The sequence below is a fragment of the Sceloporus undulatus genome, chromosome 1, assembly GCF_019175285.1.
Source record: "Sceloporus undulatus isolate JIND9_A2432 ecotype Alabama chromosome 1, SceUnd_v1.1, whole genome shotgun sequence".
NCBI lineage: Eukaryota > Metazoa > Chordata > Lepidosauria > Squamata > Phrynosomatidae > Sceloporus > Sceloporus undulatus.
Genome location: NC_056522.1, coordinates 284,191,821 through 284,210,259, shown reverse-complemented (window position 1 = coordinate 284,210,259; position 18,439 = coordinate 284,191,821). Strand labels below are relative to the sequence as shown.

At 40.6% G+C, this 18,439-nt stretch overlaps 1 protein-coding gene across 2 annotated transcripts in view; it reads left to right on the top strand.

The window, feature by feature from the left end:
* The window catches only part of QSER1 (glutamine and serine rich 1), a 54,496-nt gene extending 48,108 nt beyond the window's left edge, over positions 1 to 6,388 (top strand). For both annotated transcript variants that reach the window (XM_042465280.1, XM_042465271.1), the window contains one exon: positions 933 to 6,388. In XM_042465280.1, coding sequence (XP_042321214.1) covers positions 933 to 1,073 — 141 coding nt within the window. In that variant the 3' untranslated portion in view covers positions 1,074 to 6,388. The remainder of the gene's footprint in view (positions 1 to 932) is intronic.
* Positions 6,389 to 18,439: the final 12,051 nt, after the last annotated feature.

Genomic DNA, 18,439 nt, shown 5'->3' with positions numbered 1-18,439 from the left:
ATGGAATGCACAGACTCTTTTTTTGTTGTTGTTGTTGTTGTTTAAAAATTAGTAGTGAAAGCTTCTCACTCCACAGTAGGGTTAGCCTTCCACTGGGCAAGGATGGAACATAGCTCTGATCCCAGGATAACAGTATATACTCAACTATAGGTCGACCTCATGTACAAGTCGAGGGCAAGTTTTGGGGCAAAAATTATGAATTTTGCTATGACCCATGGATATGTCGAGGGTAAAACTTAGGAGCATTATAGCAAAGGATCTAAAGGATGTAGCAAAGTAAAACAATGTCAAAGAATTTACAAAATTCCAGCAGACATAACTCGATGTGCTTAGTCTTAAGGCTGGATGGATGAGACAGTAGAGAGGGTGAGTGATTCCAGGACAGATTATATTCTTGTTTTCACCAAGATATAGTTTCTTATTTTAAATAAGAGTTAAGATACTCTACATACATTGACCCATGGATAAATCGACTCAGGGTTTTGGGGTCATTTTTTGACCTAAATTTCTAGACTTATACATGAGTATATACAGTATACTTGTGTGAGTTTAGTATAAAAGAAATATGCAGGTTCGCAAGTTCTAGTAAAGCTCCAGTGGCCCCTAACCTTGGCCATGTATCTTTGGGATGATTGGAGTTCAATATCTAAGGATCTGCAGTTGGAAAGGACAACTTAATTGAATATTGCAGGTGATTACTGAATACAGAAAAAGTGCTTTATTTAAGAAAAAATCTTGATTTTATTAGGAATTTCCTCCACTGAGCTTTATTATGTTTATGTAGTAGTTGTCCATTGTAACAAAAGAGAACTAAATATTCTCAGAGATAGGAATATGACTGTTAAAATGTGACACCTCTGGCTAAAGAGTGTACTGCAAACCTGTAAGTATTAGCAGACTTAATGGTGACCTGCTTTTTGCTCTGCCAACAGATCTCTTCTGTTCAAAAGAAGAATCTAGATCTAGGCCAGGAGGAGATTGTACAACAGTGTATGAAAAATATGAAATGGATTGAAGATCTCTTTGAGAAGTTTGGTGAACTTTTGAATCATGTACAGCAGAAATGTTCATAGCAAACTTTGTCCCCAACGTGACTGTTTTTCTGTCACACTCTTCAACAAAAACTGAAAGGTCAGAGAAGCTCTTCTTAGACTGATCATGCCAGACTCAATTCTAGGTCAGAAGAATTTGTGGTGTTCTTGGTTCGTGGGCTTCTGTTATGGAAAAATTATGCTGCCATGCACATGAAACTACAAAGGAACCTCACTGCATTTTTAACCTGAAGAATGATTTTTTTTCCTATTTTGTAAACTCTTGTATTGAAATAACTTGCGTTTATTTTTTGGCAAATGATCAAAGCATGCACAAAACTTATATTTTGGGGCTGTGATGAGAATAACAAAATATCATGGTCTTTTTCAGAATCTCAACACTAGGAAGAGTCTGGATGCTAAATATTTAGAGTCTTGAACATTTTGAAAACACAGCTAGTATGACATGAAAGAATAATTGCCATCACAAATCCTGCTTTACTGACTATTTTTACTTCTATTATGTTCAGAAGACTGGACATGGAGCTGGTGCAATCCTATGACTGCTATTTCGTGTCAAATTATATTGTAATGAAAAACAATGACCTTAACTATTTTCCCTGGGGATTTTGATGGGGGGAAAAACATTTTCCTTTATACTGTGCTTTTTTCCTCAATTGGAAAAAAAATGTACATTTTATCTCACTAACAGTTGTATTTTTCACAGAGAAAAAAAAGGATGGCTTAAAGTTGTTCCATGTATCTTTGTAATACACTTCCCATTGTTTTCAGTAAATCTTGTTCATTTTATATATTAATTTCATATTGTAAACGATATTATCTTGAGATAACCCTTTTGTTATTCAGTACAGGTTTGCTTCAGTGTTAACCAGGAATAAGACATACTAGACTTTATAAGTTTGCTTTATGAGTATAGTTGTGTTTAAACACTGCATTTTATTTTCTAATACATGAAAATTCTTCATTAATTGACAGTTTCAGTGAACAGCTACTGCATTTGTCTTCTGGACAATAGGGATTGGTGACTGAATAAAATATATGCAGTGTTGAACACAGCTGACAGTGATTTTTTTTTTTTAAGAACTGGTAATGGCAGAACTGTTTGCTTCTTGGTGCCTTTTAAAGTCAACATACTTTTGCAGCTGTCTTTCTGCAGTAGGACCAGTAGTCTCAGACTACAAATATATTAAACTCAAATTGATAGGAAACTTTCTTGATTTGCCAACAGATTGCCTTACTTCACAGTCACTAATTCAAAGTGTATAAGTCTTCTGCTTGGAATTGTGAAAAGACTGAACGTATTGTGTCAGATAACATACAGAAATAATTCATTTGTCCTTTCACTGCCACTTAGTGCCTTAATTTCAGCCAAGAAAGCAGGTCTCCTTATTCACTAGCCAACCAGGATATTCTTGTATGTAGCATGGTGTCTTTTCCCTAATTGTACATATGTTCATTGCACCTTAGATTTGTAATGTATAATGAAGGGCTGTGATTATGAACAATTAAATTAGGATTTCAAGGTTATCAAAGGACATTTTGATCATATTGTGTCTGTTATGATAAGAGACAACTTCTGTATTTTCAAAAGATTTTTTTTTATGTGGATGTGATACTCCTCATTTCATTTCTATGAGGGAAGAAAAGAGTCAATGAAAATTTTGATAAATTCCCCATTGGTGTTTGTCTTGCACTTTCTTTGTAATCCGCTTGCCTTGAAAAAACCAGATTCTTTACTGTGATTGTGCATACACTGAACCTCTGCTGGAGGAGTGGGTAATATATGGCCTTCCATATCTTGGACTGCAAGGCCCATCAGCCCTAGCCAGCATAGTAAAAAATAAGGGATAATAGGGAATGCAGTCCAGCAAGATCTGGAGGGTCACAGTTGTCCATCCATTGTACTGGTTCTTTAGGAAATTTGGTGGTCTGAAACATTGATATTGAGTGCAGCTCCTATCATACAACTCCAGTCCTGTACCATGTTAGGGCTACATCTGAGTACTCAGCTAAAAATGACTCTGGTTTATTATCTGCCTGCAAAGAAGAAGGCAATATTGCTAAAGTTATTGGATTTCCATTCATTTCCTAAATAAAATTAACTTTCTACTACTTTAAGGCTGCACCTCAGTGTGGCTGGCTTTTGAGCTGACATGTATGTTGTGCTGTAAGTAAGGTATGTGTTAGGACATTAGACCGTTTTTTTTAATAATAGAGATGTAATATTTTTATTACACCATGCAAATACTCTATTAATTTGTAGGAGGTTATGGGAGAAGATTTTCCAATAGGTTTTTGTCAGTAGGTACAGTGGAACCTTGCCTTACGCGAGGGATCCGTTTCGGACCCACCCACCCACCCCCCGCCTATGCTCAAGTCCCATTAGACTGAATGGGGCTCGTACATGTGGTAGTGTGGCACACACATGCAGTGGCCGTGCATGCCATAGGCAGTATTACAGCGCAGCTTTTGCGTAAACAGGAAGCCGCGTATGGCGCACCCGCATAAGGAGCGGGCACGCTGTATTTTGGATTTAATACCTGGAGGTTCACAAACATAAACCAAAAAGCTTTTCTACAACAAATTAGCATTCATCTCAACACTAGTTAATGTATACAGTATACTTGAAACATATGAAGAGTTAGTATTTATATATAAAATAAGCTACATATTTTATGTTATGCAGTCACTACATAAAGTAGCAATCAAACAATACAAGTAGTTGTCTAGTATTTCTTCTGTTCTTTAAAGAAAATAAGTGAAACTTTCAGAGTTCTCTCATTTCAACTATGCCCCAAATTTAGGTTCTTAGGGCATTATTGAAAAACTGTTTTAACTGAACAAAAGAACTAGGGATTGTGTCCTGCATAAATAGTAATTTCAGGATGCAGTCCTATCAGTACCATAAAGGGTAAGCCTCACTGAAATCATTGGGACTTATTTTCTGTGTAGAATTGTGTTGTCAGTTTTCTCTTTCATTTTTAGCAAGACTAGGCAGCAACTTGAGACCCATCGTGGTGTAATGGTTTGAGCATTGGACTAAGACTCGATTCCAGAGTTAGAATCCATGCTCAGCAATGGAGTCCCATTCAGTTTATTTTACAGTTTCAGTGTAAATTGGGCAAGTCACACTCTTTTCAGTTTTAGAGGAAGACAAGGGCAAACCACCTCTGAACACATCTTGTCAAGGAAACCCATGATCAGTTTGCCCATGTAGGGGCATGGAGTATGCATGCTGGCTTCCCCTACGCTGGCCCAGTCGCACAGCGGGGGGCATCACAATGCTCCATAAATCAGAAATGCCTTGAAGGCATACAGCAACTGGTGACAATTTTATCACGTGAAGGAAATGTGAGAAGTACCTTGGGATTACATAAATGCAGCACAAAATTTTTATGTATTTTACTAGATAGGCCTTCTTTCTCAGAGAACTTTCACACAGCTTGCTTACCCTCAGTGTGAGTCAAAGAAGCTCTCTGCATGGCAAAGAATTTGGATATGTTTTAGATTACATTGTATTGCTATGCAGAACATTGGCGAGGGCTGTTAACCCTCATGGCTATTTATTGCACACAAAAAAAGGTTGGTGGTGATAGTGCAACAATATTTCACAGTCATCCAGAACTATTGATTAATTTTTTTCATTGAGAAGTCCCTAATAATCTTGCAGGAAAACACAGGGTTCCTTTGAAGAAATGGAAAGCCAACTGAGGTAGTCATTCAGAATGAAGCATTTTTAGGAAAACGCAGTGACATTTGTGCAAAATAAAGTATCAACAAGGATTTTAGGTATTTGTGTCAACAAATGAAAGGAGGGCAAAATTAATAGTTACCATCCAGGGGCCAAAGTGCAATCCTGCTTAATAATGGTTGTTCACAATATCAGTTTTCTTAGTAGGCTAAAACACCACATGGAATTCAGCCATTAATTATGTAACATAGAGCCACTACAGACTGGCGTTATACTCCCATGTAGGGGCATGGAGTATGCATGCTGGCTTCCCCTACGCTGGCCCAGTCGCACAGTGGGGGGCATCACAATGCTCCGTTGGTGCAGCATTTAAATGAGCTGTGCCAAAAGAGCGCTGAAAAGCTGCCACAGCAGCTAGGGCGCTCTTTCCATGGCACGAAAAGGAGCCGCTTTTTGTAGTTTCTTTTTGTGCCTTGGAAAGGCCAAATCGGGGCCATGGTGTGTAGCTGCCACGGCCCCAATCCATGAAGGAAAGGGGGGCGGCTGCAGGCCACTCCAAAAGGTCAGTCTGTTTAGCCCCATAAACTACTATTCTCTCTTTTCTTCCATCTGGGAAGCTCTATAAATAGTAATTTTGTGTTTAAAATAATGATCCTTTGCAAATTAATCACACAAGCAGATTTTTAAAATATTTGTACAGCAGACATGTTGGTTAAATACACTGAAATTGTTGGGAATGGCTTCTGTTTTAGTCTGTTTAGAACCAATTATACTTTAGCAGAGAGAGTACATGCAAGATTCACTCAGGCCAATTTATTCCCAGAATATCACATGAATACAATACTGACGGGCTACAGAAGCACAGTAAACTGCGAATGTAACAACTGGTATCAAAACAAGCTCTAAATTACTACATGGTGAGGTTGGCATTCCAACAAGCATTGTTTATGCTTTCTTTGCTTTAGTTGTAACTTCTCTAATCCAGGAGTGGAGAACATATGGTGTCCCAGATGTTGGCCTGTAATTCTAATCATCTTTAAACATTGTCTATGCTGACTAGGGCTGATGGTAGGTGCAATCCAGAAACATTCAGTGGGGCACCGCCTGCTCAAATTTCTGGTTGTAGAACTGATACAAGTGAGTTCTAAAACAATATTTACCTGGAAGTTATATCTTTTTTCCTTTTGCTTTAAGTAATATATGTTACGAAGGAAACTCAAAAGTGTCTTCCAATAAACAGTCTTAATAGAGGAAATATATTTTAAATATTTAAAATTTTACAGCTATTTAATTTAAAAATGAATAAGCCAAAACTTTTAGGAAACTAAAAATCAATGTATAGATGACAATTCAGTGTTTGGCATCTAACACTAGCATACCTTTTTGTATAGTATTATACAGTGCACATCCTATATGTACCCTATTTAAGTTAATGTTCACAAATGCATGTTAATTCCTATCCTCTATATACAGTAATGCAAAAAAAAAAAAAAAAAAATAGGCTGGGACTAATGGGAGATATGCTTTTAAGTCCCGTTTCAGGTGGTCCACAATAAATGTATAGAGTTACGGAAAAGTCACATTTTTTGTATTGTTGATTTGATGTTACTAAACTCATTAAAGTGGAAAAAAACTTTTTTTAAAATACTATTCAATGATTTATTGTTCAGTGAGAAAGAGTTCTTTGTTCAACTTTGGTATGAAAGAATATGTACTGCATTAGTGTGTTGGTCCCAATGTTGTCATGTTGAAAGCTGAACAGAGTTAACTTTTTCTACTTTAAGCAGAGCCACTAGTATACCTAACAGGGTGGGGTTTTTTGGGGGTGGTGGTCCTGGTTTCTAAAAACCAGTTGATAAGATTGTGAACTCTATAGTAAAAGTCAATTTGTTTCCTCTTCAAAATAATGGGTACAGAACATGTATTACAGAAATTTATTCCTTCTGTGGAGAGTGGCTGCATTCTGATTGAATAAAACCATTGTTCACATGATGAAATAAGATGCAGATGAGGGGCCAATAAAACATAACTGGAATGTTTATGAAATATTTATGGTAAATGACATTGATACATAATTCAACAGAACTAAGATCCAAAGACTTGATTGGGTTTTTTCATAAAAGAAATCTTAGTAATATGGAAATCAAAGCTTAATTCTCAAGTAATAAGTAAAAAAATAATTATGAAGTGAAGGCTACGCCCAAAGTATAATTAAGGATGTGACAAATTTGTTTCTGCACATTTTTTTGAAATAAAGAGAGAGAGAAATGGCCTCATCTAACCATACAGTGGCCAGTGTGATATAGTGGCCTGAGTATTGGATTAAGACTCTAGGAGAACAAGATTCAAATCCTTGCTTAGCCATGGGAGTTCCCAGACTGATGTTGAGCAACTCTCACAGTCTCTCAACCTTTGAGGAAAACAAAACTGCCTCTGAAAAAAAATCTTGCCAGGAAAACCCCATGATAGGATCAGTAGAATTGAAACACATAACAACACATATTTAACTCTCACATTCATATTGGTGAGACCAAAATTGGTAAATGGTTACTTCCAATTGTGTGTGAAAGGGGGCATCTCTCCAATTAAGAATGGATAAACAGGGTATAGCTTATCCTGTTGTGAGTACAATTCACAGTGCTGGTTATGATTTACAAAGTCCTATTCAGGTTGGGTGATAACCAGCACCATGAACTATATTTCGACAAAACCCTGTTCAGACTATCTGAAGCCTGTTATGAGATTATGAGATCATCAAGAGAAGCCTTTCTGTAGGCAACTTTTGGTGAGAACATGGAAGAGGGCCTTCTTTGTAGCTATTTGCAGGCTTTAAGGCAGTTCTAAAGCCTGGGGACAGCCACCAAGAAATACTTCTGCTGTCATTCTACTTGCAGACAAACATTTTTATGCCATCTTTTGAACCTTAATGAGTTGGTGCCAAAGGGTTTTGTACCCAATGGTGGGTATTGTACTTTATTCTCATCTATTGTGTTTTAAAAAACTTCTCACAGTAAAGCCAACTCAAACTTTTTGTAGTACAGCGCCCCTGCTCCACAAAGACAGATATTAGTCCTGTTGTGTTTCATGGGACTTCTTCCCAGATAAGTGTGCATAAGATTACAGTCTTTGTAATCATATATTGTAACTCCACAATTTTGTCATGTAATACAAGACAAAACATTGCCTTGTGTTTCCTGTGATTAAAATTTCCAAAGGACTTTGTAACTAGTGTTACAATGGGGGGGGGGGGGGACTTAATAAATCTAATGGAAAATAGCAACTACAGTGGGCCCTTCACATTCACTGGGGTTAGGACTCCCATGAAAGTGGAAAAATGAAAATGAAAACCCACTTTATTTTTACCTGAGAGAACATCTCTAGGAATCTCTAGGACCTCAGTTGCAACTCTGTAGCCAACTTGCGTAGAGTTGGAAGAGACCGCAAGGGCCATCCAGTCCAACCCCATTCTGCCATGCAGGAAATCCCAATCAAAGCATACCTGACAGATGGCCATCTCTGTTTAAAGATTTCCAAGGACTGAGATTCCACCACACTCTGAGTAATATATTACTCAAATATCAATCATATCTGGAAAAGTCAAAGCCACAATTGTGGAGGGCTGGTTGTAAGTGTTTGCCCACTGTTTAAGTGACTTTGATAAGTATAGAAAAAATACACTTTGTTCACATAATTCCTTCAGAATAAAATGACATAGATAAGGCAAATTTCTTCAGTTTCTTTTGATGCCAGTCCTATGCATAGATACCTAAGAATGTTCCCCACTGGCTTGGATCTAGACTTAATTGCAAAGTTGTTGTTAATTGCTGTTAATTTGATTTCAACTTAAGACAACCCGATGAACGAGAGGCCTCCAAGTCATCCTGCTCAATTCCTGCAGACTCGGGGCCACAACTTCTCTGATTGAGTCTATCCATCTGAAATGGGGTCTTCCTCTTTTCCTGCTGCCTTCTACCTTACCAAAAATTATTGTCTTCTCTAGTGAGTCATGTTTTCTTATATAGCCAAAGTATGAAAATCAGTTTTGCCATCTTGGCTTCTAGGGATAATTAAGGTTTGATTTGCTCTCAGACACATTTATTGGTCTTTTTATCAGTTTGTATCCTTAGAACTCTTCTCCAGAACCTTATTTTAAGTGAGTTGGTGATTTTCCCTATCAGCTTTCTTCACTTGTCCAGCTTTCACAACCATACATATAAATGGGAAATATGATGGCATGGACAATCCTAATTTTAGTATTCAATTGCATATTTTTACACATCAGGATCTTGTCTAGTTCCTTCACAGTTGCCCTTCGAAGTCCTTGTCTTCTGATTTCTTGACTCCAGTCTCCATTCTGATTAATGACTGAGCCAGGATATGGTCCTTATTTTGTTAATGGTCAACTGCACTTTCTTCCTTGATTTTCTTCAGTAATGGTTCCAAGTCTTTGCTATTTGCAAAGTAGACCTATTGAAATCAGTAGGACTACTCTAAGCATAAATCAGGCTACTGCCACACTGCAGAATTAATGCAGATTGATATCTTTTTAACTGTCATGGCTCCAACCTATGGAATCCAGGGGTTTGTAGCTTATTTGTAGCATCAGAGTTCTCTGACAAAGAAGGCTGAATATCTCAAAAAGCTACAAGTTCCTGAATTCCATAACACTGAGCCATAGCAATTAAAGCAGTGCCAAAGTGCATTAATTCTGCAATGTAGATACAGCCTAAATCTAAATCCAATCATTGAACTTGGTAGGACTTCGGAATCAAGAGTTATGCAAACATCTGGCTTGTCTTTTAGTAAAATGTAACAAAGATTAAAAGGCTGCAGTGGCTTCATAGATTTCAGTTCAATGTGTTCAGAAGGCCTAGTTCTGCATGTTCTGACACAGCAAGCACCACTGTAGGTGGGGGACTTGTTCCTTGATCCACTGTGTGCTTTTTGTATGCTCCTACTGGGACCTATAAATGTTATATAGTAAGTACAAGCATCCTCAAAGTTGTAACTCAGACTTGTGTGACGCTTATTTCAACAAGTCCCAGAAAATAAATTGTCCCAAATTCACAGTCACAATGACCTGCCATTCCTCTTTCAGTTCCAATGTTTGATGTTTAGGGGTAAGTCCAGGTTGCAGAGGGGTGTTAAAATGTAATGTTATCTCACAGTTGATTTGCCAGGGGTGTTGCTGCCTAATTTAATTAACTAAACCCATTTCAATGTAAACTAGCTTTGATACTGAAACTGCTTACCCATGATAAGCAACAACTTTTATGGGGAAATAAACAGGCAGTGTTGCCGGTTTTAATTAACTGGACCCATTTCAGTCTCACTTCAGCGCTAGCTTTGGAACAGAAACTGCCTTAACCACAGTAAGCAACATGCTTTATTTGGAAAGGAACAAGAGAACTCTTGCAAAAGAAGGGAGAGGAGGTCATTTTTCAAATAAAAAATGCAAACTAGTTCATCACAACCTTTGATTGTAGCGTACACAACTAGATCACTATTGTTGTTGTGGTTCATGTTATTTTTTTCCTTCATCTTTTCCCCAAAACTGGGACTCAAGGTGGCTTACAATTTAGAATACAATGCATTTAAGATATACAAAAATTAAAATTAAAATGGAATTGAACTAACAACATTTAAAAACATGCAGTGAAAAATGAGAGAAAGTAGTTTGAAAAATAGCTGAGTTAGAAGAGTAAAAGCAATACATCAGCCCTGAAAGCCCTTTCATTTAATAACCTTCATTTTAAAACACCGTCACATTTAAAACACTAGTATTTGCCTGCTGACTAAATCATTGTAAGGAGCTGGCTGTTCTAGCCAATCTAGGAAAGGAGCTCCAGAGCCGAGGGAAAACCACAGAGGAGGCCCTGTCTTGTGTTCCCACCATTTTTGTAAAGCGGTATCCCATGATAGGTTCACCTTAGGGTTATCATAAGTAGGCAACAACAAGAAATAACTGAAATAAGGCCTCTCCTTGAGGATTTCAGTGGCCAGGTAGGCTTAGATGTAGAAATTGGTGAGTCAGATAACTGTAGTGGTTAACTTTGAAAATGCAAAGATTTCAGAATGCAGTGGAAGAGTCACATTTCTACACCTTAAGCTTTTGTTCCCGGTGTGAAATCTGTAAGAGTCTAGCTGAAAATACTCGCTGGAGAAGGAAAGGCATGCTTCATGAATTCAGACCTAGTCTCTCCAACATTACTTGACATGTGAGTGCTCCGTGGTGTTTAAAACAGAGTCCAGGGATGAGTCGTCTTGCCAAGAAAACTCCATGGTGGGGTCACCATAAGTCAGAAATGACTTGAAGGCACACAACAACAACTATAAGGATGAAGAGTGAGGAAAGGGGAAAGTAAAAAAAGCAGAATGGAAAGGACGCGGGAGAGAAGAAGCCAAGAGAAAAAGAAATGGATGAGTCTGAGGCAAACTGTGTCAGGAAATGACATTGGTGTGGCCAGTAGGGGGAGCTGTTGTGCAAATAATTTACAGTTCCAGTGGCAGCTAATGTGTCAGCATTCAAACAGTGCATCATCGGAATGTCACTGGGAGACAGTTGGTGCCTCAGAGAGTGGGCTGTGTCTGTTACTGGGAGGCAGTGAGATGGTTGTGTGTTAATGTGGCTGCCTCAGAGGTTGTGTTATTGTTGGTTGGTGTAAATAGTGTGTATTAGAGACGGATGTCCAATACACTGTGTATATCTATGTTGTAAATACTGCAAAGGAAGACTAAAGCCCTCGTTTAGAGTGAAGACTTGTAAGAGTCATTATTAGTTGACGACATCTTCACAGATTCCTTCTTCTTGGCGTCCTGTCGACGTGGTTGAACTCTGCAAGTGGTCGTGGTGGACACTGCACGTCATTTCCATACGCCCCAACAAGGGTTATGGGCGCAGCACACGAGCCACAACAAACTGTTCACTTATTAAAAAGATTGTATGTACAGCGCTGTGTAAATGTACAGCGCTTTATAAATAAAGGTTAATAATAATAATAAACTATTCAGCCACATACATAGCACTGTGTTACCTCCTTCCTTGGAGGTCTTTAAATAGAGGCTGGATGGTCATCTGTCAGTGCGGATGATTTGATTGTGAGTTCCTGCATGGCAGAATGGGGTTGAACTGGATGGCCCTTGTGGTTTCTTCCAACTCTATGATTCTACGAGTATATCTGGGTATATCTGCACCGCAAGAGCCAGCATGATATAGTGGTTTGAGGGTTCAGTTCCCCGTTCGGCCATGAAACCCACTGGATGACAAGTCAAACAAAACAAACAAGCTTCATTTATATACCGCTTCACACCAAACTAGCAGTGTCCAAGCTGTTTACAACTGTGAGCTAATTGCCCCCAACAATCTGGGTACTCATTTTAGTGACCTCGGAAGGATGCAAGCCTGAGTCGAGCTTGAGCCCTTTCGCTGGTATTGAACTCGCAACCTTGTGGTTTTGAGTGAGTGGCTGCAGTACAGGCATTTAACCATTTAACCACTGCGCCACCAGGGCTCCTTTCAAATGCTCTCATCCTCAAGAGAAGGCAATGGTAAACCTCCTCTGAAAAAATCGTATCACGAAAACCCCATGATAGGTTCATCTTAGAGTCACCATAAGTGAGAAACAACTTGAAGGCACACAGCAGCAGCAGCAGCAGCAACAATAACAACATCTGCACCATAGACTGAAACCGAAAGAGATAGTACCTTAATATGAGTTTTTGTGGCCTCAGTACCCTAAAGATACCAGATGCTTCCTGATCTTGGAAACTAAGCTCTGGTTAATACTTGGGCAAGAGACCGCCAACAAATAGCTGGCCATATTTCAGAAGGAGCTGGCAAAACCACCTCTGAGTAAACCCTATGACATTCATAGGGTTGCCATAAGTCGACGGGCGACTTGAAAGCATGCATCTGAGGAAGTAGGCCCAAGTCTACAAAAGCTCACCAGCTTCTTTCAGTCTCAAGGGTGATGCAAGATCCCTTTTTAACTGATTTTTATACAAATCCAGGTTTCAAACGTAAAGTAATCATTACATTCTGATTATCTTATTATAAAACCTTAAGTCTAATATATCAGAATAATCATATTTCATTAAAGATAACCTAAATGATTCTTCTTTTTCCTCCCTCTTTAAATATTGTTCAAACAAAGCAAAGAAGTATCCTTCGAGGTCTTCTTCCGGCAGTCCGGCCAGAGAGAGGAGAAGGAGAGGAGCTGCTTGGCAGCCATTTTGAGACCGTGTGCTTGAGACCGTGTGCTCATTGCTGAAGGGGAGGAGCTTCTGTGAGTCACATCTGTGAGTCACAAGGGGGGCGGAGCTAGCAGACTAGCTTTATATACCAACTTCCAGAGCCTTCCAGAGCAGTCCGGCCAGAGAGAGGAGAAGGAGAGGAGCTGCTTGGCAGCCATTTTGAGACCGTGTGCTTGAGACCGTGTGCTCATTGCTGAATTTTAGTAGTTCTTTAACTCAACAACTCTGCTCAAGTGGCATCAGGTTAGAATCAGATATTGAAACAGAACCTTCCCTTTAAGTGTAACATAACAGCCAGTACATTCCTTTAAAGAAGTATTCCCAGTAGATTGACAGTTATATTCATTACTAAAGACTTTGCAGTATGGACAACGAGGGATCTGCTGCAGTCACCTGCAACTCTTGTGGGATGTTTCTCTTCTTGCCTACAGAAGTGGACAACTTCACATGCACCAAGTGCAAGTTGGTAGCACTCTTGGAGGAGAAAGTGCAGCAGCTGGAGTCCAGAGTAGCTACACTTCAGCATATTAGGGAACAAGAGGATTTTCTGGACACAATAGAACTAACCATCTTGGATGAGTACCACGCAGAGGAAGATGCTAGGGTGGAAGAGGTCACTTGCCAAACAGAGGAGGCAGACAGCTGGAGGAATGTCACAAAGAGAAGTAAGCCAAGAAGGAATTGTTCGGGGAGTTTGCAGCTAGAGAATCGATTTGAAGCTCTTTCCCTTATCAAGGAGGATGAAGAAGAGCAGCATGGACAGACTTCAGGGACAGAGCAGGGGAGCCTGAGAGTCCCACCCGAGGGAACAGTCGCTGCTAAGCCTCGGAGGAGGCGTGTGGTCGTAGTGGGGGACTCCTTGCTGAGGGGTACAGAAGCAGTGATTTGTAGGCCTGACAAGATGTCTCAAGAGGTGTGTTGTTTTCCAGGTGCAAAGATCCGTGATGTGACATAGAGGCTGACAAGACTGGTCAAGCCTTCTGACCAATACCCCTTCCTTTTGGTCCACGTGGGAACTAATGATACTGCAAGACACAGCTTTCAGAACATCAAAAGGGATTACGAGGCGCTTGGCAGGAAGCTGAAAGGAATGGATGTACAGGTTGTCATCTCGTTTCTTCTGCCAGTTGAAGGGCACGGTCCAGGAAGGGAGAGGAAAATCCCGGATGTGAACAACTGGCTTCGCAGATGGTGCCGCCGAGAAGGATTTGGATTCTTCGATCATGGGCTGCGGTTCCACGAGGAGGGACTTCTTGCAACAGACGGGTTGCATCTCACGCCAGTTGGAAGAAATGTTTTTGCCAACAGTCTCAAGAACTTGATCAGGAGAGCTTTAAACTGAGTTCCGAGGGGAAGGGAGGCAATATTAAGGAAGGTGAACGGGATGGCGAAAATAGTCAAACTGACATAGAGGAGACAAGGCAAACAGTGCAAGGACCCAACGGTGGGAGGCAAAAAAACTTGCACAGGCAGCAAGTAAAAGGGAACCATGGTCTGCGATGTCTCTACACTAATGCACAGAGCATGGGAAATAAGCAAGATGAACTCGAACTCCTAGTACAACAAAGCAAATATGATATAATAGGCATCACTGAAACCTGGTGGGATGAGTCTCATGATTGGAATGTGGAAATAGAGGGGTATAACCTTATTAAGATAAATAGGCCAAACAGGAAAGGAGGAGGAATAGCACTATATGTCAGAGATATTTACACCAGTGAAGAGATCCTGGACATCAATCATGGAAGCCAGGTGGAGAGCATCTGGATAAGAATCAAAGGGGAGAGAAACAACAAGGATGTTACGGTGGGAGTCTACTACAGACCCCCAAGTCAGACGGAGGAATTGGATGATATCTTTCTAGAACAGATGACCACACAGTCAGAAAAGAGAGATGTAGTAGTGATGGGCGACTTCAACTATCCTGATATTTGTTGGAAGTCAAACTCAGCAAAATCCTCAAGGCCTAGCAAATTCCTCACTTGCCTGGAAGACAATTTCATGGTCCAAAAGGTGGAAGAGGCAACAAGGGGGTCAGCTATTTTAGATCTGATCCTAACCAACAAGGATGACTTGGTTAATGGGGTGCAAGTGGTGGGATCATTAGGTGGAAGTGACCATGTTCTCCTGGAGTTTGTAATACAGTGGAAAGGAGAAGCCAGGCATAGTCAGACACGCATCCTGGACTTTAGGAGAGCGGATTTCAGTAAACTTAGAGAAGTATTGAGGGCGATTCCATGGTCAGAAATACTAAAAGATAAAGGAGTTCAGGATGGATGGGAGTTTCTCAAAAGAGAAATACTGAAGGCACAATTTCAAACAGTTCCAGTGAGAAAGAAAAACGGGAGGTGTCTCAAGAAACCAGGATGGATGACTAAGGAACTTTCAACCGAGCTAAGTTTGAAACGGAACATGTATAAGAAATGGAAAAGGGGGGAAATCACAAAAAAGGAATTCAAAGAAATAGTAGGCATGTGTAGGGGTAAAGTCAGAAAAGCTAAAGCGCAGAATGAACTCAGGCTTGCTAGAGAGGTTAAGAACAATAAAAAGGGCTTTTTTGGATATGTCCGCAGCAAAAGGAAGAAGAAGGAAACGGTAGGGCCACTGCGTGGAGAAGATGGCAAAATGCTAACAGAAGACAGAGAAAAGGCAGAATTACTCAACGCCTTCTTTGCCTCAGTCTTCTCAGAAAAAGAAAAGGGTGCTCAACCTGAGGATAATGGAGCAGAGGACAGGATAGGGGCATTTCAGTACAGAATAAGTAAAGAGATAGTAGAGGAACACCTTATTAATCTAAATGAATTTAAGTCTCCGGGACCAGATGAACTCCATCCAAGGGTATTAAAAGAACTGGCAAATGTAATATCGGAGCCATTGGCAATAATCTTTGAGAACTCCTGCAAAACAGGAGAGATCCCAGCAGACTGGAGGAGGGCAAACGTTGTCCCCATCTTCAAAAAGGGGAAAAAAGAGGATCCCAACAATTATCGTCCAGTTAGTCTGATATCAGTACTAGGAAAGATTCTGGAGCAGATCATTAAACAGAGAGTCTGTGAACATCTAGAAGGCAATGCCATAATCACAAAAAGTCAACATGGGTTTCAGAGAAACAAGTCATGCCAGACAAACCTAATCTCTTTCTTTGATAAAATTACCAGCTTGGTAGATGAAGGGAATGCTGTGGATATAGTATATCTTGATTTCAGTAAGGCCTTTGACAAAGTTCCCCATGACATACTTGCAAACAAGCTGGTAAAATGTGGGCTAGACAAAGTAACTGTTAAATGGATCTGTAATTGGTTGACTGGCCGAACCCAAAGGGTGCTCAACAATGGCACCTTTTCAGCCTGGAGAGAAGTGACCAGTGGGGTCCCACAGGGCTCTGTCCTGGGCCCAGTGTTATTCAACATCTTTATCAATGACCTGGATGACAGAATTGGGAGCATACTTATCAAATCTGCAGATGACACCAAATTAGGAGGAATAGCTAATACCCCAGAGGACAGGATCAAGATTCAAAATGACCTGAATAGACTAGAAAGCTGGGCCAAAGCTAACAAAATGAAATTCAACACGGAGAAATGTAAGGTATTGCACTTAGGGCGGAAAAATAAAATGCACAGATATAGGATGGGTGACACCTGGCTGAATGAAACTACGTGTGAAAGGGATCTAGGAGTCCAAGTAGACCACAAGTTGAACATGAGTGAACAGTGTGATGCGGCAGCTAAAAAGGCCAATGCTATTTTAGGCTGCATCAATAGAAGTATTGTGTCTAGATCAAGAGAAGTAATAGTGCCACTGTATTCTGCTCTGGTCAGGCCCCACCTAGAATATTGTGTCCAGTTCTGGGCACCACAATTCAGAAAGGACATTGAGAAACTGGAGTGTGTCCAAAGGAGGGCGACAAAAATGGTGAAGGGTCTGGAAACCATGCTCTATGAGGAACGACTTAGGGAGCTGGGGATGTTTAGCCTGGAGAAAAGAAGGTTAAGAGGTGATATGATCGCCCTGTTTAAATATTTGAAGGGATGTCATATTGAAGAGGGAGCAAGCTTGTTTTCTGCTGCTCCAGAGAACAGGACCCGGAACAATGGATGCAAGCTACAGGAAAAGAGATTCCACCTGAACATTAGGAGGAACTTCCTGACAGTTAGGGCTGTTCGACAGTGGAATGCACTCCCTCGGAGGGTGATAGAGTCTCCTTCCTTGGAGGTCTTTAAACAGAGGCTGGATGGCCATCTGTCAGGGATGCTTTGATTTGGATTTCCTGCATGGCAGGGGGTTGGACTGGATGGCCCTAGTGGTCTCTTCCAACTCTACGATTCTATGATTCTATGATTCTAATATCTTCCATCTTGATATCTTCAGGCGAGTGTCTTTCCATCTTTTAATTACTGTCTCTCCAAACCATGAATTGTTATATTTATAAGCATTTCTCTTGTCTGTCTGTATGCATATATATATAACTCCAGCAGATGCAAGATCCCTTTGCATAGTGATTTTCCAGACTAACGTGGCTGTGTTTTTTAATTCTATCAGAAATATTAAGACAACTTGTCCTTGAGCCTTCTCTGGAAGAATGAGGTCTGCCTGAAATGCAAGATGGAGGGCATTTGAGAAAAATGGACGCTATGACCAAATGAAAGCTAAAAACACTCCTAGGAAGTGTTTTTACGTCCATGCTTCTTAGTCATGCTCAAAATGGAGGACATGTTGGGATTCCACCTGGACAGAGGGTTGAGGTGGAGGACACATCCTGGAAAAGGAGGACGCCCGGCCAACTTGGGCATTTGGGAGTGCCTCCTAAAGGCTGGAATGGAGGACACGTCCGGGGAAAGGAGGACCCCTGGTCATCCTGGGTATTTAAATTCCTCTTGGGCAAAAGGCTGAAATGGAGGACACGTCCTGGAAAAAGAGGACGCCTGGTCACCCCGGACGTTTTAGAAAGCCTCTGGGACAGAAGGCTGACATGTAGGATGGGTCATGGAAGAGGATGATCTATGCTGGCCCTGGGGATTTGGGAACTCCTTCTGAGGAAAAACTCACCTCTGAGGAGTTTATCAAACAGAAGGAATGTCTCTTAATTTCGAATGAAAAGAAAGTGGGGCCAGAATACATTCAGGTGCAACGAATTTACGTGAATTCAAATTGCATTCAAACTGACTTCCTGAAAGTAGCTTGCCTTTGCCCAAAACTGTATGTGGCAGTCTATCACACAATAACGTTAAACCCCATGATTGCGTTGGGATTGCCATTGCATGATACTTCCCATTTCCCTTCTCTGATAAACTCCACTCCCAGCCAGGACCTCTGTTTGGAATGTTCTCCGGGCAGTAGGCCCCGCCCCCAGAACTAACGTGAGCCAATGGGGAAGCCCTCTGCGCTTGGCCACGCCCACTTTTCCTTGGCCATAGCCTCCTGCGGTCATTCGGGCTCCGCG